General features: G+C 50.7%; 2 protein-coding genes across 3 annotated transcripts in view; both read left to right on the forward strand.

Moving 5' to 3' along the window:
- The window catches only part of PITPNA (phosphatidylinositol transfer protein alpha), a 38,322-nt gene extending 34,493 nt beyond the window's left edge, over positions 1–3,829 (forward strand). Inside the window, exon 12 of the mRNA XM_069482175.1 lies at positions 959–3,829. The gene's annotated coding sequence lies outside the window, so the exon portion shown is untranslated. The remainder of the gene's footprint in view (positions 1–958) is intronic.
- An 893-nt stretch (positions 3,830–4,722) lies between these two features.
- Positions 4,723–23,392, forward strand: INPP5K (inositol polyphosphate-5-phosphatase K). Of its 2 annotated transcripts, XM_069483498.1 has the most exons (12): positions 4,723–4,893; positions 6,786–6,893; positions 7,198–7,306; positions 10,906–11,022; positions 11,665–11,840; positions 12,368–12,479; positions 13,136–13,245; positions 20,151–20,337; positions 21,225–21,362; positions 21,624–21,707; positions 21,846–21,950; positions 22,108–23,392. In XM_069483498.1, exons 1-12 carry the CDS (start codon positions 4,841–4,843, stop codon positions 22,165–22,167), a joined length of 1,359 nt encoding a protein of 452 aa, XP_069339599.1. In that variant the 5' UTR covers positions 4,723–4,840; the 3' UTR covers positions 22,168–23,392. The 2 variants fall into 2 exon arrangements, with proteins under 2 accessions (XP_069339599.1, XP_069339600.1); XM_069483499.1 differs by lacking the exon at positions 4,723–4,893 and having other exon boundaries at positions 6,845–6,893; positions 7,205–7,306.
- The last annotated feature ends 19 nt before the right edge of the window (positions 23,393–23,411 follow it).

Genomic DNA, 23,411 nt, shown 5'->3' on the forward strand with positions numbered 1-23,411 from the left:
CCTCTAGTAATGATGATGACTCCCCTGCTAAACAGCTCTCAGGCTTCCACTGAAGGGGATTATGGCTACTAGGACATTTCAGGGACATGTTTTGCAAAGAACTGCCCAGATAGAGACACGGACAGGGTGGTAAGAAGTGGAGGTGGGGGCGGTGGACGTGGAAGTGGAGCTCATCTGCTGCTAATCACTCTTCCCCTGTCACAACGTGACCATCATCATGCTGACGCACAACCTGCACCTCCCATGCCAGAGCCAGTTCCTAACTCCTAAAATGCTGGCATTCCCTGCCCTTCCCTTAAAAAACTTGCTGGCCAGACAGCTTTTCTTAGCATCCTTTCTTGTGTCTGGTGCTTCATTTTCTTCCTCTTTGTAACCCCAATCTCATAATAAGTAGCTGTTCTCATCAGCGGTGGCATCTTTCAGATGTTGGGAGAATGTTTCTGTCCAGATCATAGGGCCAGAAGGGGGTGTCCCTTGTTTCATGTTGTTACTCTTCCCCAAGCCCCTTCCTTCTCTTAGCTCCCAGCGATGGTTCCTCAGTGCCCTGCACTCATGTTACTGTAACAGCTCAAAGTAGTCTCAGTCATGGAATGGCAAACCTGCCCTGCTCCCAGTTAGGCTCTGAGAGAACATCAGTTTATCAAATAAAAACAGCTCATCCTCTAGCATTAAGAGCTAATGAAGCCCAGGGTCTCACCAGCAGTGACACAAACCTCTGCTCTCTCTCCCTGCCCCATGTCCCTTAAGGCAGCTTCTGGGAGATGGAGGGGTCGGATTAAGTGGACTGTTGCCATGCCAACTCCTCGGTCACCACTCAGGCTTCGTGCCCTCTCTCCTCCCACTCCCCTCCCCACTGACTGGCATCCTTCCTCCTTTTGAAATTCCCCCATTCAAGATGATTTACAGCGTGTTTCTATTTTCCCCTGTTGCCTCCTTAATAATTGCATTTCTCTTCTAGTTTTGCAAGACAGTGGTCAACAGGAAGGCCCAGCAGCTCCACCCTCCCGAGTGACAGGCCATCTTCGGACGCAGCCTTTCTGTGCCCATTCTTCAGGCAACTTTCGATCCCTTACTGTAGCTAATTCTAGATGCCCTTTAATATTGTAAACAAATAGACCGTCTGGTATTACAAAGCCCGTGTGTGCGGGAGCCCGCTCCTCTGAGATATGCGTAGGTTGCTGTATTTACAGCTCCTCCCTCTCTCTCCACTGTGTTCCGACCCATTTCTCTGTGTGCCCCACCTTTATTTCCAAGTGACATTTTTAGTCTTTCAAAATAGCTGCCTTTTGTGATGTGGTGATTTAAATGATTTACGTTCATTTGTTTTCAACCTTGGGATAAACTGAGGTATTTTGCTTCCTGGGCAGATCTTTGCAATTTTGAGTGCTCACCTGGGGAGAGGAGATGAGTTAGAAATACAGAGTTTCCCCCCCCACAGTTCCACAGAATAGCAATGTGGCTTTGTAACTCTGACTTCTGCTCCCAGTGTCCCATTGTTAGAGTGCTCTAAGCATCATGGAGGTACCCAAGGCCTAGCCAGTCTCTGTTTAAGAAAATTTAACAAATACAAATAACCCCTGCCCCAGTCATTGCATCTCTGGTCACTATTCTTAGAAACACCTGTGGATTCTCAGCCCTCCTGTTGCCCACTCTGTCTGACTCTCTCTGCAGAGCCTACAGAACACCCCAATCGACTCTCCACCTACAGGAAATTGTCCAGTGTGGCCCTCAGAAGTGAGTCTACCCCATAGATACAGATCAGTCTGACCCCTGAGGAGCTCTGTATGTCCATGCTCCTCTTCCCTTTTGGGTTGGTGCTGCCACTCAGCAATAATCCTCTTCTCTCTGTGCTTTCTTAGATCCCTGTCCTCTGTCTTTGAGGCTGGTTAGGACGTAAGAGTCCTGATCTTTTCATGCTGCACAAAATGAGCATGCAAAAAGCTTTCTTCCAGCAGAACATGTTCCCTCTTGTCTCCAGTTGCTGGAAAGGAATTTGGGGATCAAGAACTCAGCTCATCCTGTCCCCATGCTGAGTTCTATCCTGGACAATCAAAAACAAGTGGTGATCGTAGTACAGAACTCTACCAAAGCAAGCTGGTTAAGGAGTCCAGGCTGCAGGGGAATAAAAAATAAAAGCTGCTGAGTGCTTCATAGTTTCCTACAACTTGGCAGAACCCGAGTACGAGTACGCCTTCCTAGTGGGAGGATCTGAGATAGCTGTGGTGTCACCTGACATTCCTCCAACCTTGTGAAGTATGTTGGCTTGATCCAAGCCCATGCTAGCCTGGGTGCATCTGCTAATGAGAGAGACCAGATCTCTTTTGGGGGAAGCAAGAAGTGGAATGAGATAATTTATCCTTGTTTTTGTCAGTGTGTTTGCCTTACTCATTTCTAAGTGCAATAAGGGAGTGTCTCTCGCAGGATTGCACCTGTGACATCCTATTGGATGCTGCCCTGTGGCCCTCCTGGGGCAGCGGAGGACAGATTCAGACCCCTCAGCATGGTTAGCTCTGACCTTCATCCAGGTCGCTTTGGGAACAGGGAGATGTCCTGCCACAGACAATTTCCTCTGTATTAGTCTCCTCACCTTGAGGGGTCTTTGGTAATCTGGGGCATTTCTGCTGATTATTAGCATCTCAACTACTGGTAGCATTTATTTGACTGGGAAAGTTGGAGAAGAGGCATTCCTACTGGAGAAAAATGTAAATGTTTTCCTACAAGCTCTGTATTAGCTATTAATTATATTTGTGCTTAAAGATTTCCCTTCTTCATTCATCAATTAGGTGAAGTCCAGATGTGGGTTATCTTGGGAGAAACAAACTGTGATATTCTAAACAGTTGTTTATGTGGTTTGAGGGTCAGCAGATGTTAGTATCCTTCCTTCAGCTCTTCTTTGAGATCCACACATATCACTTGAGCTCTAGTGGGGGTTCCTCCACCTCCATCTGTTGCCCCAGTTTGAAAGAGCTGAGGCTCTTACCCACATAAACATAAAGGAGGGATGTCCCTGGTCTGTTCCATCCCCATGGATGGTGTTGCTGCTGGGCAACAGTGTTGGCTTCTTTTAAGTAACCCCTTCCTTCCTTACCCACCCCCAAACTGACTGGCACTCAAGGGACTTATGATAAAGGCTCAGCTCCAGGGGTAGTACCTGAGCATGTGCCACGCCCCTTCAGACCAGCTGCTTCCATTAGATTTCCAGGGTCATAGTCCCAAGTGGAAGCAGCAGTGCCTCTGTAGGAGGGGTGCTGGGCTCTGGCCTTCTCATGAAGAGAGGTCAGGGACAGGGTCAGTATCGTGGGCACATGTATATCTTCCCAAGTTCTCCTTTTACAATCCCTACTGGGACTCCCTGACTTATTTTGGTTGGTTCCTAGTGCTACTTCTTTTACAAACTACACTTTGTAGAATTGATTAGATTACCTTGTTTATTTAATGTGAGTTTGTGCCTTTTTGTCTCAATCTTCCAATACAGGTATATTGGGAAAAAAGCAGTCTAATAAAATCCTAGACAGAGCTTTCTGGAGTCCAGCTTATTGATGTCTTTATGTTCATTTCCCAACTTAGAAAACCTCAAACTTGTACTGATATCCCCCATTTTACCAGGGCAGGATTGGGAAAAGATACAAAGTTTTCTCTGAAAAGTTTTGCAGGGGATTTCTGGAAATTAAAACATTCCCTTGTCAATTTACTTATGCAAACATTCCATATTAATGTAATTTGGCCATTTTCTACTGGCAGTATTTCCTTTGGCATTTGTCTCCCCTTCTCTACACATCTTCCTCTTTATCCACCCAACCAAGCCAAACATTTGTTTAAAGTAGGAGTTCTTAACCTGGCTTCCGGGTCTGTGAACCTCATGAAGCTTGTTTGCAAAACTGTGTGCAATTTTCTAGGGGAAGTCATGGCTCTCAAAGGAATCCCGTGCATTTCTCCCCACCCCACCCCCCAAAAGATTAAGAACTAATGACTTGAAGGAAATCACAGTGAATCTTTGGCAAAGTAAGTAATCATTAAGTGTTTGGTCTTGAATATAAACCAAATAGAAGTAGTGACTTATTTTTCGTTCATTGGTGGCCAACTGTCTAAGAGTCCAGGAACCCCCAAACGTCCCATATGTAACAGGCGATCCAATGAGTTTCAAAAGCGAAAGGCACCTGAAAGCGGGAGTAGAGAACTATGAATGGAGGCGTTCCAGGGCCCACGTGAGAGCGCGCCGTGGGAACCGGGGAAATTACCTGCAGTTGGCGGGTGGGGGAGAGACCGGGTCACAGGCAGGACAGTGGCTAGATTGCGTGTCCCTATCCCCCGAGCCCCGTCTGCCCTCTAGTCTCGGCGATGGGCAGCTGGAGTGAAGACGGCACACAGCCCAGGGCCCTTGGCCGGGTCGCAAGTTGGGCAGACGCCGCAGCAGGCGCAGCTGCGACTTCCGGCGAGGGACGGCCCCGCCCGCGGGCTGGCGCGGGGCGCACTGGGAGCCGGGCGGCCGCACGCACACGCCGGCCCGGGCAGTGTTGCGTCGAGCTCCGATGACAGGACAGACACGCCCCTTTTACGACCCCGCATCCCCTAAGCCCCTCTTGTCTCAGCCTCTCGCCGTGGCGCGCTCCTCGCAGAGACCCGCCTCTTCCCCCGAGCCGCACCACCCGGAGGCCTCGGCACGCTCGAGGCCCGCCTCTTACGGAAGCCGAGGCGGACGGTCGAAAGCCGGAAGAAAAACAATCGGGCGCGAGAGAGGTGTCTGAGACCTGGTGACTGAGACTTGCCGCCCGGAGGCTGCTCCGGCCGGGACCAGCTGGGGCGGCGAGACGCGAGCCTGCCCGACCACCGCGTGGGGACGATGGCGGCCGTGAACTTGCGGAAGCCGACTGGGCTGAAAGGCAGGAAGCTCAGGTGAGGAAGACCCCGCGGCAGGCCAGCCTGCTCCAGGCGGATCGCTGCCTCCGAACCAGTCGGGGTGCGGGCCTGGGGGCGGAAGCAGACTGGGAGAGGAGGGCCAGGCTGACAGCACTGCCGCTGGTGCACAGGCTCTCCCAAATTCTCCCAGGCCTTTGTCTAGTGCCCTATCTTGGGCCCGAGCCTCACGCCCCTCTCAACTTAGGCTGCCAAGCTTGTTCCCACTGGGGCACCCCAAGCAGGTGTCTTAATTGCTTTCTGAAGGAGACAGCCGTGTTGGGCTGTTTGAAGTTAAAGACATAACAGGGCATTCACCTCTCAGCTCTAGAATAGAAACCTTGTTCCTACTTTTGATTCAGCACATGCATCATGAAGTCTGCCTGATCCCGTTGTGACCTCCGGAAATCCGAAATCAGATTTAGATAAGATCCTTTAGTGAAGTGACATAGCCTGGTCTCTTGCCTGCTCTTTCACGAGGAACAAGGCTAATCGCTAGCTTGGTGTAAGTCACAATGCATGGATTTGCTGCTAATCGTTGGACCTGAGAGTGGGGACAAGAAATCCCGACTTTTGCTCTCCAACCACGTAGAGCAGGTTCTTGGGAAAACAAGAAGCCTTTGAGTAAAAGGTCTGCGTTCCTTAATCCTCTCTTGGACAGCAGGGGGAGTTCGTAAACAAATGAAGCATGGAATCTGAGCCCCAGTGCCTGGGAAGGTGGTTTTTGTATTGTTTTGTTTATATTCATATGGAGGGGCAGGAAGTTGCTTTAAGCTGGCCAAGAATTTCTTCAAGTGCTTTTGAGAACATCAACCTCTAAGAACAGGGTCTGTTGGAGAAGAGATGTTTGAGGGCAAACTACCCCTTTCTCCCACTCCCCTGTACCCTCTGCTGTTCTAAATCTTCAGCTGCTGCAGGGCTCATAGTGTACCTGGGACTCACATGAGGCTTGCTGGCTGCTCTTCATCTCTGCAGAGTCTGCAGCTCCTGCCTGCTCTGTACTCAGCAGTCTGGGGCTTCCTTGCAGTGTTGCTGTAGCTATTCAGTTAAAGAGCTCTGCAAGTCTCTCCTTCCTCTGAGCCTCTCATGGGAACGGTGTCATTGAGGGCCCTTGATCTAGTTCCTTTGCTTCCCTAGGACTTGTATGAAGCTGAGGTGGAAAATGTTATCCAACTGATGAATTTTTTCCCAAGACAGGGTAGACTCTTGAGAGAGACATTGAGAAACCTGTTACTTAGAAGCGTCTCCTTAGGCTCCCTGAGGTACTTGCAGAATTGCTTGTGCTCCAGGGATGTGCTAGGAGGGAGTGGGTGGGGAAGGGCATGTGGTGTTGTTATCTCTGTTATTTTTTAAATTGCCCTATCTTTTTGGTGACGAGGCCTCTCACAAGGTAAAATCTGACCCCCCCCCCCATCACAGGATCTTCCTGTTGGTCCTAGGAACCCCTGAGTTGGCAGGTGAGGGTGGGAAGTTGCTGACTGAGCCACAGATGATCACCAAGGTGTGGATGGCTGGACAGACTGTGGGGAGTAATAAATTCCTGGCCATCCAGTCTCTCCATCCCTTCCCTTGTCTGACCTCAAAGCCTTTGGACTCCATTTGGCAGCTCTGCTAATGTCAGCAGCACCAGCGCTTCCAGGTATGGGCAGCGATGGGCCTGCATGAAGGAGCCAGTCCAGGGTGGGGATTTCCTGCTTCAGGGAACAAAGGTGAAGACGAAGGGCTTGCAGTTCAGTGTCCCTATTCCCACCATCACATGCAGAAATTTTCATTTCCCATCACGACTGCAGGGCATTGTGGTACAGCCATTAGCAGGCCTAGACCCCTGTCCGTTATCTGGACAAGGTCTGATCCTCCTTCCTCCATAATTTCCCTTTGCATCCCTTCCACAGCATACATGTCGTGACATGGAACGTGGCCTCGGCAGCACCCCCTTTAGATCTCAATGACCTGCTTCAGCTGAACAACCAGGACTTGAATCTGGACATATATGTCATTGGGTAGGTGTCTGCAGGGCCCCTTCACCCATCCCTGACCAGTCCCAAGTTGTCCCCGTGGGGGAACTGCTGAAACCTTTCCCCCCTTGCTCTGGAGTCCGGAGGCTAGGCGCTTTCCGCCTGCAGTGGAGCCAGTCCCATGTCTCTTGCCCTGGGTCAGCCATGGCAAGGGATTGGAGCTCAGCAGATATCACGGAAGATATATCACGGTGATTGGAACCCAGGTCTGTGAGGACAGTACTAAATGTCCATGGCTCAGGAAGTATCCTCCAGGCCAGGGGACAAGCCTCTGACCTGGGATGGTCAGTTTGCAGGAAATGAACTCTGGAATCATAAACCGCCTTTCTGATGCTGCCTTTGAAGACCCATGGAGCAGTTTCTTCATGGATGTGCTTTCCCCTCTGAACCTCGTCAAGGTAACTTACGAGTTCATGGGCAATTGAGAACTGTGTCTTACCTCCGTTAACCTCCTGTCATTTGGGCTAACGTGTTCCTCTTACTCCCGTTCAGCCTTTCATGTTGTTCCCCATTTATTGAAAGGCTTAAACCTCACTTGCACCTGGCTCCCTGAGGCTCCTCCCTTCCCCGTGCCTTTTCTAGGTAGCTAGAGCTGAGCTGGATCTCCAGGGGTTAGGCTAACACCTAGAGATTTTTCAGCTTGGGAGCATTCCTAGGGGAGGTGCCCGCAGGGCTTGTCAACACCTCAGTTCCTGCCCCTGCCCCAGCTGCCAGTCTCTACACACATGCCCAGCCTAAAGGGTAATAATCATTGTTTCCATTTATCAAATGCTTACTTAGTGTTAAGCATTACAAATAGCTCTCTGTACATATTATTTTAGAATCTTAGCAACTCTCTTGAAATAGTGGTATTTTACAGATAAAAACCAAGACTCAGAAGTCACACAGGCTATCTGGGACTTCAGCTGAAGTCTTTCAAACTTCATAACCCATGTTCCTAACTACTGTACTTTATTGCTAACCTGGTGAGCTCTGAGACTGACCATGGCTAGCCTGGCGGTATCAGAGGGTATCCTCGGATCACAGTGGACACGCACCTTAAATGAATTCCAGCGGCCCAGAGGGTAGGAGAGGGGAGATAGGTAGGGCAGAGAGAGGCTCACAGTCTGAGGGACCAGTGTACTTGGGGAATCTTTAGACCGTAGGAGAATCCACAGGAAGGCTCTGGGTTGCTGGATCTTCACTTTATATCTGCCCTGCACATCTGAGGGATGAAACACACTGCCATGCAAAAGCACTTAGTACACAGCTGTTGGAAATACCAGAATTTACTGTTTCCTAGCCTGGGAGACTATTGTTCTTCAGAATTAATTGTTACCCTAGTTTGCCTGCAGGTCCTGGGGCAAGAGCTGTGTGTCCTTCAGAGGGGAGCAGAATGGGGAGGGGGGAAATACAAGGTTTAGTCTTCTGCTAAGGCTAGAAAATGCCAGTCCCTGAGTCCTTGGTTCCCTCTAACTCAGACCCAGAGGCCTCTTCCTACAGACCTGGAGCCAGATCCTCACAGAGGGCAGACCCACTTCTTTCTCACCACCCACTCCCTTCCCAAGACTGTGGGCCTCCTTGCACCTCGGCTGCCTGGCAAGGGATTGGTAGGATGGAATCGAGCCAAGGAAATTAGCTCAGCTTGTGGCAGGAGCACAACCTATTCTACACATGTAGCCTCCTGAGGTTGGAGGGCCAGCCTGAGGGCCTGGCACCCAAAACGGATGCCCCTCCTTCCCCCAGCTGAGGGTCACCTGGTTACAGCCATCGGTTGAGAAGCATGATGCTGACCCCCTTTGACTGCTCCAGGGCTCCCAGCCACGTCCTGCTAGTTCTTTCTTTAGCTCCTCCTACTTCATTTCCTCCAGCTGGAACTTCCCCTGGAAATCTATTGCTTTTCCCCACAGCCCCACCCTTTCTCCCAGTCTCTCAGTCCTTCCCCCATGCCATCCTCCCCTCCCCCCACTTCCATTGCTGCTTCATCACAAAGTGAACGGGTGGCTTTGTGGTGGAGCCCAGTGGCCTCAACCCACTCTGTGAGGTAGGATTAAGCTTGGAACTATTCTTGAGTCTTTATCAGCTCCCTGCCTCTGGTGGTGACCCTGGGAACCAGTCCCTCATAGTCCTGCCCTCCCCCCACTTCTGTTATATATGCTTGTGGATGAGAGAGGGAAGACTGGGGGTGGAGGCTGGGGTTGAGGACACGTTTGTAACAATCTCTGGCCAACCTCAGGTTCTCATGCCTCCCTTGCTCGGTCTTGGGTTTGGGGTTCCCCCTGCTTTGACTTCTCCACTGTGCTAGTCCTCCTGGCCTGTGGTATCAAGTTTCATAATTCCTGGAAGGCCCCAGTATACGCTCCCCACCCGGGGATTTCCTCCTTGGCCTCTACAACTCGTGCTCCGGAAACAGCTCCTCGGGTGCTGTGTACAGACGGCCTGAACCAGAGAGGGAGGGCCGCTGGCTATGGCCCGTTCCCACCCCACCTTTTGCAGCTGCAGATAGTAGCGATTTTGTCAGTTCTGGCGCTTTGGTGTTGTTATACATGTAGTCCTGCTGGTTCCTTAGCCTCCCTGAATCTCAGTCCCCCATCTGCAGAACAGGGACAGTGATTCCTTACAGGGTTGGCGTGAGGAGTAAGTTAGATATGAAGCCCTTCAGTAGATGTTAGCTGTTCTCCCCAACCTGTGAGCATGTGTCCTCCATACTCATTGCACACGGTCTATAGTTATAGGGAATATTTTCTTAATTTTTTTCCGCTGAGTTATAACATGTACAGAAAATGTACATGAATTAAAACATGTGCAGAAATTAAGTGTACAGTTTGATGGATCTTTACATATGTATATATACATGCACCCATGTTACCATCAGCCAAATCAAGAGACAGAATATTTCCAGCACTTTAGGAGCCTCTCTCTTGTTCCCTCCCTGCATTTACTTTTAAGAATCCTTAAACAGTCTAGCATGGTCATTCACACCTATAATACTAGCACTCTGGGAGGCAGAGGTAGGAGGATTGCTTGAGATCAAGAGTTCAAGACCAGCCTGAGCAAGAGCGAGACCCTGTTGCTACAAAAAAATAGAAAAATTAGCCAGGCGTGGTGGCATGCACCTATAGTCCCAGCTACTCAGGAGGCTGAAGCAGAATGGCTTGAGCCCAGGATTTTGAGGTCGCTGTGAGCTATGGAGATGCCACTGCACTCTAGCGCAGGTGACAGAGCAAGACCCTGTCTTTAAAAAAAAGAAAGAATCCTTAAACAGCTGGGTGCAGTAGCACACACCTGTAGTCCTAGGTACTCAGGAGGGTCACTTGAGTCCAGGAGTTTGAGGCTGTAGTATACTATGATCACACCTATGAGTAGCCATTGCACTCCAGCCTAAGCAACATAGTGAGACCCTGCCTCAAAAAAAAAAAAAAAAAAATCCTTTAACCAAAAAATAATAGCTGTCAGGTAATCCTCACAGAATCTGTGAGATAGTATTATTCCTGCCTGGTGAATGAAAAAATACACTGAGAGACTTGCCCAATATTATCAAATACTGAGATTCAGAGCCAGGATTTGAACCCACATCTGGCTAACTTCAAAGCCGGTATCCTTAGCCACAATCCTGTGTAGCCACATTCCTCTCTGAGGCCCTGGCCAGCATGGGTTGCAGCCTGAGAGTATCCAAAGGATCTCAGGATGGCATCAGTGAGGAGCACCCAGGCATGCGTGGGGCTGGGACTGAAGAGTTAGTGCCCTCCTGATGGCAGGGTGCCCTGGCAGGCTCACCCTCTCTCCCCTCCAGCCCCAGGCCTAGGAGCAGAAACTGAAACTCAGTTCCCAGGATGCAGCATTTGGCAGCTGAGGGGAAGAAAGGAAAGGGGTGGAACTCTTGAGACTCAAACTTGGATACCACAGACCGGTGCAGGGCATTGTGTGTATCTCAGGGCACTCTAGAGCACAGGGCCTGAAAGGGATGCACTTGACCTGTACTGTTTAACCAGTGACCTTTGCCCTCACTCTCCTGCAGGTCTCCCATGTCCGCATGCAGGGGATCCTCTTACTGGTCTTTGCCAGCTATCAGCATTTGCCCTATATCCAGATTCTCTTCACAAACTCTACCCCCACGGGTCTCTTCGGGTACTGGGTAAGGACTGCACGTTGTCTAAGTCATGAGCTGGGAACTTTAGAGCTAGGCACAGGAAAAGGGTGTGGAATAAGTCTTGGTACTCTGTCCAGCCCAGTGTCCTGCATGCTCATTCTCCTGTCTCAGGGGGCTTGTTATCCCTGAGACCCCAGGCTGGGTGAGCTGGGCTCATGCATGGAGAGATGACCCTGGGAAGTTTGGTATCCCTGGGAGACCCTGGGGGAGGTGAGACTATCTCCCCACAGGCCTAGAATGTGAAAAGAGGGGTGTGTCCCTTGGCCGGGCGCGGTGGCTCACGCTTGTAATCCTAGCACTCTGGGAGGCCGAGGCGGGTGGATCCCTCGAGGTCAGGAGTTCGAGACCAGCCTGAGCAAGAGCGAGACCCCCATCTCTACTAAAAAAAAAAATAGAAAGAAATTATCTGGCCAACTAAAAAATATATATAGAAAAAATTAGCCGGGCACTGGGAGGCTGAGGCAGTAGGATCGCTTGAGCCCAGGAGTTTGAGGTTGCTGTGAGTTAGGCTGACGCCACGGCACTCACTCTAGCCCGGGCAACAGAGTGAGACTCTGTCTCAAAAAAAAAGAGGGGTGTGTCCAGCCCAGAATAGCTTCCCACTTTTCTGTCTTCCTTTCCTACCAGGGGAACAAAGGAGGAGTCTACATCTGCCTGAAAGTTTATGGCTACTATGTCAGCATTATCAACTGCCACCTGCCTCCCCACATAGCCAACAATGACCAGCGGCTGGAGCACTTTGACCGGATCCTGGAGATGCAGAATTTTGAGGGACAGGATATCCCGAACATCCTGGACCATGAGTGAGCCTGGAGCTGCAAACTGTTATCCCTGCCCTCTCCCCTATGCCAGCCCAGGCTAGCGTCCTTCACCCAGCCACTGCTCCATCTCCCGCCCTCTCCAGCCCCGTCCCTGATGCCCCATCTGCTGTCCCCCCAGTAGTGCCTTGCTGGGCTGTCCTTCCTGCAGCCCCTCTGCCTCACCTAGAATCCCTCAACATCCCAGGTTAAGAATCTTGTGGTTCCTGAGGTCACCAGAGGGCGGTGGCCAGTTGAGGGAGAGGAAGGGAGGGCTAGAACTGCTCTGTATTTGCCATGTGCCTCTCTGGGCTGGTCTCTTGGCTCGAATGGTGCTTTAGGAGCCATGAGAACAGTTCCATTGGAACCATGCATGCCCTTGTCCTCACCTGATCCTCTCCTGACATCTGGCTTTTTACCTGCCCCCTCGAGCTTTCCAGCAGCACTTGGATTGAGCAGACCTGAGCCACCTGTCGCTCTCCCTTCTCTGAATTCATCACAGACCCTCAGGCTGCCCTCCTTTCTTTCTGAAGCCTTATTCTCTGGTTTGGAGACATGAACTTTCGGATCGAGGACTTTGGGTTGCACTTTGTTCGAGAATCCATAAAAAAGCAGTGCTACAGTCACCTGTGGGAGAAGGATCAGGTATCAAGTGAAAGGAGGGCACCAAGGGGTGATCTGAGCCCACAGTGGTGAAATGTGTGGGGCTTGCTCAGGTTCCCACGCAACTGCTCTGCGTTTCCCGGTGGTGCAGGTTGGGGGGCTGTCGAGCAGGGCTTTGCACCTGGGGTTGGGGCAAGCACTCCTGTCAGTGCCTGATCTTCACGTGGAGGAGCTAGGGGACGGCCACTGGGTGTGCTTTAGAAGAGGGAGCCAGAGGGCTTTAGTCTGCCATGCCGTGTACCATGCATCAGCCCACTTGTGTCCCTGTCATCTTCCCTGTCCCCAGCCTTGCTTGCCTCCTGGAGGACAAGATATCACTCCTTTGGAGAACTCTGGCTACCCCAGGTTCCCCTCTGACATATGTCTGCTAGTGACCCCCCCACCCCCGAGATGGCATTCAAGGCCTGTTCCTCATAGTCCAAGGACTGGGAAATGGCGGGCAGCTGCCTTCCTTGGGCCAAGTGCTTCCAAAAGGATTTAGCTGCTCTCCTGGGGGTGAGGGTGGGCTGCTGAGGCACGACCAATGGGGCAGTGAGGAAGTGGCAGGGCATTGCTTGACTTTTGCCCCACTTAGGATGGCATTTGTGGGCCACTGGGTTGGGATTGTTGGGAGATGGAGACTGTGCCTTTATCTACAGCTCAGCATTGCCAAGAAACACGACCCGCTGCTCCGGGAGTTCCAAGAGGGCCCCCTGCTCTTCCCGCCCACCTACAAGTTCGATAGGAACTCCAGTGACTATGACACCAGGTGAGGAGGAAATGGGGGCCCAGGAAGTCTAGGAAGTGAGATTATGCCAGTGCTAGTGACAGTGTTAGGGAGGCAGGAATAGATCTAGCCATCACCTCTCAGGAGTGGCAACTCCTACCTCCCTCATGAGGCACTGACTATGGGAGCTGTCCCAGATTGTCCTCAGAGAGAATGGGAGGGACAGCCGGTACTGGCAAGGACAGGGGAGGTGGGGAGGCAGACAGGGCCAGAGGAGAGGGTGGAGGCAGTTGACTCCTGGCTTAGGAGGGACTGCACTTCAGCGTTCTGGAAACCTTGCCCCCACTTCCCAGGACCTTCTGGTCCTCAGATGGAGGGCAAAAAGCTTGGCTCAGCCAGTTACTGGTATTAAGTATCCTGCCCAGCCTGTGAGTGGGTCATGTACTGGGTGAGAAGATGAAGTAGTAGTCACTGGAGAATTTCACGGGGAACAATACAGACAGTGCATCTGGTAGGCAGAGGCACAGTTCTGCCTCTCATCAACTCTATGACATTAGACAAGGTGTTTAAGCTCCATTTTATCATCTATAAAATGTGGATGATAACAATTGACACCTCATGAGGTTGAAGATTGAATGAGACCTCACTTATGCTTAGCCGTGCCTGGCAGCCAGTCAGCATGGGAGATAACTGCTATGGTTATTTTTTTATTTGTGTCTTCAGGTAGCAGTTTTACTAAAAACCTTTCTATGCTCGGTGTGGTGGCTCACAGCTATAATCCTAGCACTTTGGGAAGCCGAGGCAGGAGGATCGCTTGAGGCCGGGAGTTCAAGACCAGCCTGGGAAACAAAGCGAGACCCTATCTCTGAAAAAATGTTTTAAAAATTAGCTAGGCATGGTGTTGTGTGCCTGTAGTCCGTACTACTTGGGAGACTGAGGCAGGAGGATCGCTTGAGCCCAGGAGTTGGAGGCTGCAGTGAGCTATGATCACACCACTGCACTCTAGCCTGGGCGACAGAATGAAACTCTGTCTCTAAAAATTAAAAAAAAAGGTAAAAATTAAAAAAAGAGAACAATGTAAGAAGCTGAGAGGGGCAAAATAACCACTAAAACTTAAGGCTTAGGGGCTTAAGCAGAGGAGCAAAAGTACCACTGGCAACAGGTCCCTGACCCAATTTAGGGCAAAGACCTAATCTCTTTGGAGAAAAGAAGAACCCCTTACATGTTTGTTTCACTTGAAGCAGCTCCTTCATTCCTCCTAGCAGGGCTGTCTTGTAAGGCGGGAAGTGCCTACAGGGCAGCCCAGGCCTTTGGGATTTGGGGAGTGAATAAGTGTCTCCACAGACAGGCCAGGGCAAGAGGCAGAACTGCAGACTTGGCTCTGGAATTGGTATGGCAGAGCCAAAATGTCCTCAGCCAAGGAAAGGGGGAGAGGGTGAGCCATTTCAGGAGTGTGGAGCAAGACAGAGTAAGGTCATGGCCAGGGCAGTCCACAGAAGAAGAGGCAGTGAGCACTGGGGACAGAACCCAGGCTGGGCAACAGAGCAGGCAGGAAAGAGGGTAAGAGGGCAGGCTGTGGCAGGCTGGGTGGCTGGGTCGCTGGGTCCACAGCTGCAGGGAGACTGCCAGTCCCTGCAACCATCTGCTGGAAATGAGAGTCATGGTGGAAGCTGTAAGGCCTCAGTGGGACAGGCTGGGGCCTTGGGGGCTGGGACTTCTACCCATTGACTTTTAAAAAACATCTTTAAATTAAAAACTGGCCAGCAGGAAAAGCTCCTGATAGGCCATGTGGCCAGGTGTCCCTTTCCGCCAGGTTATGGTAGGGAGACCTGCAAGAGATTGAAAGTCGTTGCAAAAGCTGGGTCTGGGCTGGAGTGAACAGACTGGCAGGGTAGAGAGGCTTCCCCAGGCGGCTCAGGTAGTGAGTGGCGGAGCTGGGGCTCTCTCTGAAATTTTAACTCAAATTTGTGCAAAGTCAACCGTAAATGAAAACTTTGTATCCCTTCTTTTGTTTTACATTTACTTGTAGAGCCAAGGGAAATGGAATTGGAAGATGATTGCATAAGTAATGATGCCATCAGTCTCTCTGGCTGTAGATTGAAGTTTTTCTCTTGCTTAATGTTCTAGCAGTGTTTGTTGGCAACTTCTCAATAATATTTTGTTTAACCTGTCAGTAATTAGATTAATTTAACATGAAGTTGCATTTGATAAAATGGTTCTTTATTCAAGTATTTGGTTTTATACATTTGTTAATGGGGGTGGTATTCCTTTGTACAAGACCTTTAAACTTATCTTCAAGAAATTTAGAGTCTTTGTGTAGCTGCTAACCTCATGGAATTGTTTATTTTTCCATACTTCTTAGTTAACAAATGGCAGTCAAGCTATACACAGACACATATACGTACACATATGTAATATATCTCTTTAGCTTGACTTGCTATTATTTTTCATTATTTAAATCTGAAATGAGTCTCTGGACTCTGTAGCCAACAGTCCGTGCCTCAGCCTAGTGCCTCAGAACTCACAGCCAGCCTTGCCAGCAGCAAATGGGAAGGCAGGCTCAGAGTGGCAGACACTACTAAGGAAGAGTAGTGTAATAGCTCATTGTGATTGACAATATTGAGCCCTTACCTTGTGCCAGGCATTGTGCAAAGCGCTTTGCCTGTATCACCTTACTTAATTCTTACCATACCCTCATTAGGTAGACACTGTTATTATTGACTTTTTACAGATAAGGAAACTGAGTCTCAAGGAATATCTAAGTAAGGTAGTAACAGACTTAGTAATCAAGCAAGGATTTGAACTCGTCTGTATGTCTTTAGACCCATAAGTCTTCCTCTCCTTGCCTGGAGCCCAGGAAATGAGGGAATGTCTGGGCAGGAACAGAGGACATTACAGGGGACATCATAACTGAAATATTGCTGATTGGAGCCAGGGTCCAGAGGTACCTGGGAGTTCCTGGGGTGGGCAGGGCCTGAGCCCACCTGGGGAACAGAGACGTTCCTGTGTAATCAAACTGTTATTTATCCTTGAAAACCCAGTTGCGATTTCAGCTCTCCTAGGAAGCCTTCCCTGACCCTTCCCCATCTCACTGAGAGTTCCTCTCCTGCCCTGTGTTGCCACCAAGCCTGCACATACCATGCTTTCAATATTGCTTTTAAGACACAGTGTGCCTTTCTTGCTGTACTCTGAATGCCCAGAGAGCAGAGACGGGATCTGATCTAGGACCATCCCTAGTATGTAGCAGTACCTGGAATCTGTTTGAATTGGGAGCCAGAGAGGACAAAAGGGTAAGACATGGTATTTAGGGAGCGGCCGGTCCAGCAGAGGGACTCACGCATGGCAAAGAGATCCAAATAATCATTATCAAGCCCAGGAGTTAGCCAGTAGAAGGTTTCCAGAACTTTCTGCAGAATGCTGGAGTGAATGGTAAGGAGACAAGCAGCTGAAGCCAGGGGACATCAATCAGACTTCTTGTCAAGAGAGCATCTTGGAGGCAGCAGAATTTGGCAGAAGAGAGAAAGACAGGCATTGTGATCAGTCTTCAGCACCGATGAACGGCGCCTGGAGGGGAGTCTGGCCCAGCAGAGACCCTGGCAGGTCCTAGCTTTGCAAAGCGACTGTGGCTGATGTGTGTGCCAGGCATGGTGTGCAGCTTTGGCCAGCCACTGCAGTGTCCCTGAGCCAAGATGTAATGAGAAACAAGGTCAGATTCATTGCAAAGGAGGGTGAAAGGGCTGAGGGCAGGGCAGGAAATCCTGTTAAAATCAGGGTTTGCACTAGGGTTTTGTTACAATTGCCATTATGAACCTGGACAACCTCTAGGCAGGCAATGAGCAGAGGACATTATGACCAAATCTATTCAAGACTGGTGTCCCAGAGCCCTAAAGCACCTGATGAGTTAACCATGGCCCAGAGTTCAATGAGACACTTAAAACAAAAGCCAGCTATAAGGAACTGAAAGGAACTGTGCTTTTGGACCCAGAAATTGAGCACATCACTGCTTTGGGGTCAGTAAATTGGCTCAGTTTTTAAGTCAAAAGAATCTTGCAAAGATACTTGATTGTAATTTTTCTAAAGTAAAAACATGCAAATTCATCACCAGAAACAATTCTCATACTCAGTCTTAATCATTCAGCCAAAAAGCATGGGCAAGGCCGCAGCCTGGTAGTGTGCACTGGAAGACAGTTCCTATCACCGTGAGTAAATTACGGCAGGGCTCTTTGGAGGAGACGGAGCTCAGTGGAAGGAACACGGACTTCGTAGTCAGGAGACTGGGCAAGCATCTGGCTTCCACCTGGACGGGTAGCCTCTGAACTTCAGTGTCCTGCCGTAAAAGGAGAAAAATGTGACCTGTAACTGAGGATTGTTGGAAAGATTAGGACAGTCCGTGAGACCCCATCACAGTGCCTAGTGCACAGAGGGACCCAATTTTTGCTATTGCTGTTATTAGCAATAGAGAACTGGGAGACTATATGGAATATTTAATTTGTACACATTTATTTCGCTTATTTGTATCTTGGCTTTTGTCTGTCAGACAAGCTCCTCAAGAACCTTGTCCATCCTATTTATCATATCCCCAGTTGCCTGGCATATAGTAAGGGCTAAGTCAATATTGCTTGAAAGAATGAATAATCCAGGTGCCGGGTGACAAGCCTGGCCAGGGCTTGGGACAGGAGACAGAGGGGCAGGCTGAGAGGTCCTGAGGAGGAAGGAGAGACAGGCTGTGGTCAGGCCACAGGGAAGATCCTGGCGTGACAGCAAGTGTGTGTTCCTAACCATTGTAGGGAAGTTGGGGTGGCAGAATGCTTTGAAAGAGAGAAGGTACATTATGTAGTTTATGACTAGGTTCTAAGCATTGCCAGGCAACTAACATCCAAGGTAGATTCAAGGATTCACTGTCCTAGCACTCTGGGAGGCTGAGGCGGGCGGATCCTTTGAGCTCAGGAGTTCGAGAGCAGCCTGAGCAAGAGCGAGACCCTGTCTCTACTAAAAATAGAAAGAAATTATCTGGCCAACTAAAAATATATATGGAAAAAATTAGCCGGGCATGGTGGCACATGCCTGTAGTCCCAGCTACTCGGGAGACTGAGGCAGAAGGATTGCTTCAGCCCAGGAGTCTGAGGTTGCTGTGAGCTAGGCTGATGCCACAGCACTCTAGCCCAGGCAACAGAGTGAGACTCTGTCTCAAAAAAAAAAAGATTCACTGTCTGGAATCTCTGGGGTGGGAATACCGCATTCCGATGTCCTCTGAATGCTCCTCAGAAGAGTGAAAGGTTGGCAACAACCCAAGTTGCCAACAAGCAGACCATGGTTTGGCCAGAGTTACTGCTTCTTGACCACTCCCTTGACGCGCTTTAATTTCCTTAATCCTCACAGTCACTCTTTGAAGTAAGTACTGTTATCACCCCATCTTAGAGTTGAAGAAACTGAGTCTTAGCAAGGTAAAGTCCGTTGGCCTAAGGGCATGTAGCTCTTAATGAACAGGACAGAACCTTCCCCCAACTGGTCTCTGATTCTAGAGTCTAAGTTCACCACCATGACGTCATTCTCCTCAATTGCGGGAATACTTACCGTATTGCTGTTGATGTGCCAACAGTATATTAGAAGTGTTTATTTAAAACAGTAGTTGAATAAAGCAGGAGACAAAAATCGTGTTTCCAACTGATTACAAGTATATGGAGCTGTATACATTAAGATTAGATAGGCTTTTATTTTTCTTTATAGAGACAGGGTCTCGCTGTGTTGCCCAGGCAAGTGATTGAGCTTGGGCTTTTTAGTTAGTGTGGTCAGTTATTGAGTACCTCTGTGCCAGGACCTGTGCTAATGCTAAGGACACCAAGAACCAGTCCTTTCACACGCTACCTGATGTGCTGACTGAGAAACAGAAAATTACACCATGTAATTGTATAAGTACTGGTATAAAATGCTTTGGAAAGGTGAAGTCAGAGATGGCTTCATGACAAAGGCAACATTGGAATTTGGGCCTCTCCCCGGTGAAGAAGTGTGGTCCAGGCAGGAAAAACTGCAAGAGCAAAGGTCGAAAGGCTTGAGAGAGTCACCAGGGCAGGCTGGGTATCTCCATTTTACAGATGAGGAAGCCGAGGCCTAAGAGGGCTTGGCCTGGTAGTTAAGAGCACAGCTCTGGTCATACCGCCTGGCCTTGAATCCTGCGTCCACCACTTAGTAGCTGTGTGACTTTGTGAAGGTGACTTCCCTCCTGAGACTCAATTTCCCCACCCATAAAGAGTAAATGACCGCAGGCATATAGATGGTTAGCCGAGAAGCCAAATTCAAGCTCAGGTCTGTCTAACTCCAAAGTCCAAACCTCAGCTTCTTTGATCTGCTGCTTTTGTTCAAGAAAGAAGAAAACCTGGGCATAGTGGCTCACGCCTGTAATCCTAGCACTCTGGGAGGCTTAGGCGGGAGGATTGCTTGAGCTCGGGAGTTCAAGACCAGCCTGAGCAAGAGCAAGACCCCGTCTCTCTAAAAATAGAAAGAAATTAACTGGACAACTAAAAATATATAGAAAAAATTAGCCGGGCATGGTGGCTCATGCCTGTAGTCCCAGCTACTCGGGAGGCTGAGGCAGGAGGATCGCTTGAGCCCAGGAGTTTGAGGTTGCTGTGAGCTAGGCTGATGCCACGACACTCTAGCCCGGGCAACAGAGCCAGACTCTGTCTCAAAAAAAAAAAAAAAGAAAGAAAGAAAGAAGAAAAGCTTTAAAATGGAATGTTTGTGAGTCACAGTTTGATTCATAAAAGTGTGAACTAGGCAGAGGGTCCTTGGCTGAGTCTGACAGGCCAGCACCCTCCTGCCTGCTGCCACATTCCCTCCAGCCCCGTAGACACTGGAGTTAGGGGCTCCGGCAGGCTCGTGGGGACACCTTCCTGGTCTCATGCTGACCCTTAATTCTATCCCCATTCTTCCTCTTCCCTCACCCCCAGTGAGAAACGACGCAAGCCTGCCTGGACCGACCGCATCCTGTGGAGGCTGAAGCGGCAGTCCCAGGCCGGCCCGCATCCCCCCAGACTGCCAGCCCCCTGCTTCTCGCTGTCTCTGAGGAGCTACGTCAGCCACATGACATACAGCATCAGTGACCATAAGCCTGTCACCAGCACCTTTGACTTGGAGGTGAGTTTCCAGGCTGCCTGCCACTTGGCAGAGGAACAGCTATACTGAGCCACATCCCCCAGCCCTGGAGGCCTGGATTCTAATGTCAGCCAATCCCCCAGGGAAGACCTGTAGAAGGCCATGATTGCCTTTCCTCCCAGGTCAGGTATCCCCACTCTTCTTAGGGGCTGTTGATGGCCCTGTCTGTCAAAAATGTGTTCAAACCCTTCATGAATAGGTTTCCATTTCCTCTGGGTACTCTCCCTCGGGGCTAATGAGTTCCATTACGCTTATTGCCTACTGTGTGAAGTAGGACTTCCTTTTTTTTTGTCCTAAACCTATCTGGATCAGGTTGCAAAGGGAGCTCCCTGCATCCTCCTGTCTTGCCATCTCATGACCAAGGCGGTGCTGACCTCCTTCAGGCTGCTGGCTGGCCCCTCATTCTTCGCATTTTCACACTGGTTTCTGTGTCCTTACACTGTTGTGTCTTTCCACACTCTCACAGCTGTTTTCACCAGAGCACCCCCCTCCACACACAAAGCTGGATTCAGGGCTTTGGGTCAGACACCTGGAGGCCTGAGAGCAGCTGCCTGGCTTTTCTGAAACCTCTCAGCAGCTCCCCCACTGTCCTTCCTCCCCACACCGCCCAGCACTTGGCTGCCTGTGTTACCTACCTGGCTCTCAGCCCCCATGTCCCTGACAGGACCAGCCACCACCCTGACAGGCCTTTGGCCCTTTCTCTTTCCTGCTGGCCAGCCAAGGTCAGCTGGAGCAGCCTAGTGCAGTTGTATGCCCACCCCTCTGGGGGACCCCTACCCCCGCTGTCAGCAGGGCACTGTGAGGAACAGCTGCCTCCAAGGAGGGAATGATGCTATGGGAATTCAATCCCCTTCCCCCCTCGTGTCTAGCTGAAGCCATTGGTATCTGCCCCACTGATCACCCTGATGCCCGAGAGCCTGTGGACCATGGAGAACAACATGGTGGTCAGCTACTGCTCAGACCCCGACTTCTCCAGCAGCCCCTGGGACTGGATTGGACTGTACAAGGTGATGTGGCAGGCAAGGCGGCGAGTCTACCAGCAACAGCTCCCTGGTTTATGCTTCCTGAGGGCCCATGGGAGCTGGGCAGGCACTGAAGAACTCACCTTTGTCCACCCCAGGGTCCTCGCCTACCTGGAGGCTGGCGATAAAGGGAGGGGGGAGGCATACAGTACGATGGCCAGCTGCAACAGACCATCCTCTCCTTGAGGACTTGCCACAGGTCCCATGTCCTCCCAACCACTGATTGCTCAATCCCCTTTCCCACAGGTGGGGATGCGGCACGTTAATGACTATGTGTCCTATGTCTGGGTAGGGGACAACCAGATCTCCTTCAGTGACAACCTGAACCAGGTACATCTCCAGCAGGTGGGCTAGCCTGAAAACTCTGTCTTCTGGAAGGGTCAGAGTGCTGGAAAAACTTGTCACTGAGAGCTGGGTGGAGCCCAAGGCCCTGGAGCTGACCCCGTTCCTGTCCACCCTCCTCTCCAGGTATACATGGACATCAGCACCATCCCTAAGACTGCAGATCAGTGTCTCCTCTGTTATTTCAGCAACAATCTGAATTCCATCGTGGGCATAAGCAAACCCTTCCAAGTAAGGAATGCTGGTGGGAGAAGGGGAAGGGTGTCAGAGAGGACTTGAGCCCATCATCGGTTCCCCGTGGAGCCGCATCAGGTGGGGAGTGGGAGTGACGGGAAGCAGGGTGGAAGGCCTGCTCTTCCCCCTTCTGCCACCTGTTTTATCCTTGCAGATCCCACCTCGCTTCTTTTTGAGGGAGGACCCACTGGGTGAAGCTCAACCACAGTTCTGAGCCGGCATGGGAGTGAATCCAGGGCGGAGGCCAGAGCTGGCAGCCAGCTCTCCCTCACCACTGCCAGGAGTGCTGGGGGCCCAGCCCAGCCCAGCCCCCCGAGGAGACATAGCAAGTGTCCTCCACATACCCACCACCTTCGAGCTCTAGCCAGCCTCCTTCGCTCTCTCCAGTACAGATCTCTAGAACTGGCCGCTTAAATACAGGCTTTTGTTGCTGAGATGTGAGTAAAACAAGGTAGTTTGTCAACAGTGAAGACTTGGGGACAATTCACCAGATGTGGGAAGGACTCTCCAGCCTGCATCTCATTGCTTGATTTCCCCCCTACACACTTCTAGTCATGCCAGGCACATGCCCCATCTGGCACAGGCCTGCATTCTTGTCATGCCATCCTGGGTCTCAGGCTGCCTGGGAGGGAGGGATGCTCACATTTGTACAGGCTCTATAGACTGGTTAGCGCAAGCAGCGTTGGGTTCCAGGAGTCTTGGCATCTCATAGCCTGTCCCCATGAGAGATGGACAGAGTCTGGGATCCCTGCTTTCAGCAGAAACAGTGTGACTAAGCGGGTAGGACGGAGGGGCCCCTCTAGCCAGGCTGTTATGTAGTAGTGTGAACAGGGTCCTTCTGCTGACACAACCTTCGCCACTAGCCACTGCGTGGAGTCCAACCAAGGAAGTTCCAGGGCCTGAACAGAGAGAATTGGAAAGGACCCAGGTTAGCTTCTGCCCTCTTAAGAAGGGTTGACAGGTGGTACAGGAGCTTCAGCCACAGACTTTTCTAGGGTGGTCCTTGCCAGATCAAGCTCTTCTGCTCCACCCTTGTCAGGACTTTGGCCAGAAACTGCTCCCCTCTCTGGCCCACCCTGGGACCTAGAAATGAGGGCAGGCAGAAGGGAGAGCTGGATCAAGAGATTTTGGAGGATCTGGCCCTGGGGTTCTTCTGAGAGCATTCTCCAGGTGCTGTGTGGACATGGCTTGTCCCCACTCCCAGCACTTGCCTCCTGCCAGTGGTGACTCAATGGCCCTTCTCAGGAGAAGCCACCTCAGGGAGCCTGCTCAGTGATGGTCCTGCCATCCTATGACCTGGGATTGAGGATCAGTCCAGTTGCTCTGCGTTCCATACTGCACCCAGGGAGCCATGTGTATCAAGAACTGTCCCCTGGCTTCTGGCGAGGCATGGCTATCTATGTTCTGTGTCTGTTACACTGGGATTAATAAGAAACATGGCTTTTCTTGTCACTTGTC

Source organism: Eulemur rufifrons, chromosome 9 (genome assembly GCF_041146395.1).
Source record: "Eulemur rufifrons isolate Redbay chromosome 9, OSU_ERuf_1, whole genome shotgun sequence".
Lineage (NCBI taxonomy): Eukaryota > Metazoa > Chordata > Mammalia > Primates > Lemuridae > Eulemur > Eulemur rufifrons.

What these genes read in the sequence shown, in the direction of transcription:
- INPP5K (XM_069483498.1), top strand. Translation starts at nt 4,841, where the DNA reads ATGGCGGCCGTGAACTTGCGGAAGCCGACTGGGCTGAAAGGCAGGAAG. An exon ending in CCAGCACCTTTGACTTGGAG is followed by an intron (nt 20,338 to 21,224) that starts GTGAGTTTCCAG and finishes CCTCGTGTCTAG; the next exon opens with CTGAAGCCATTGGTATCTGC. An exon ending in ACTGGATTGGACTGTACAAG is followed by an intron (nt 21,363 to 21,623) that starts GTGATGTGGCAG and finishes CCTTTCCCACAG; the next exon opens with GTGGGGATGCGGCACGTTAA.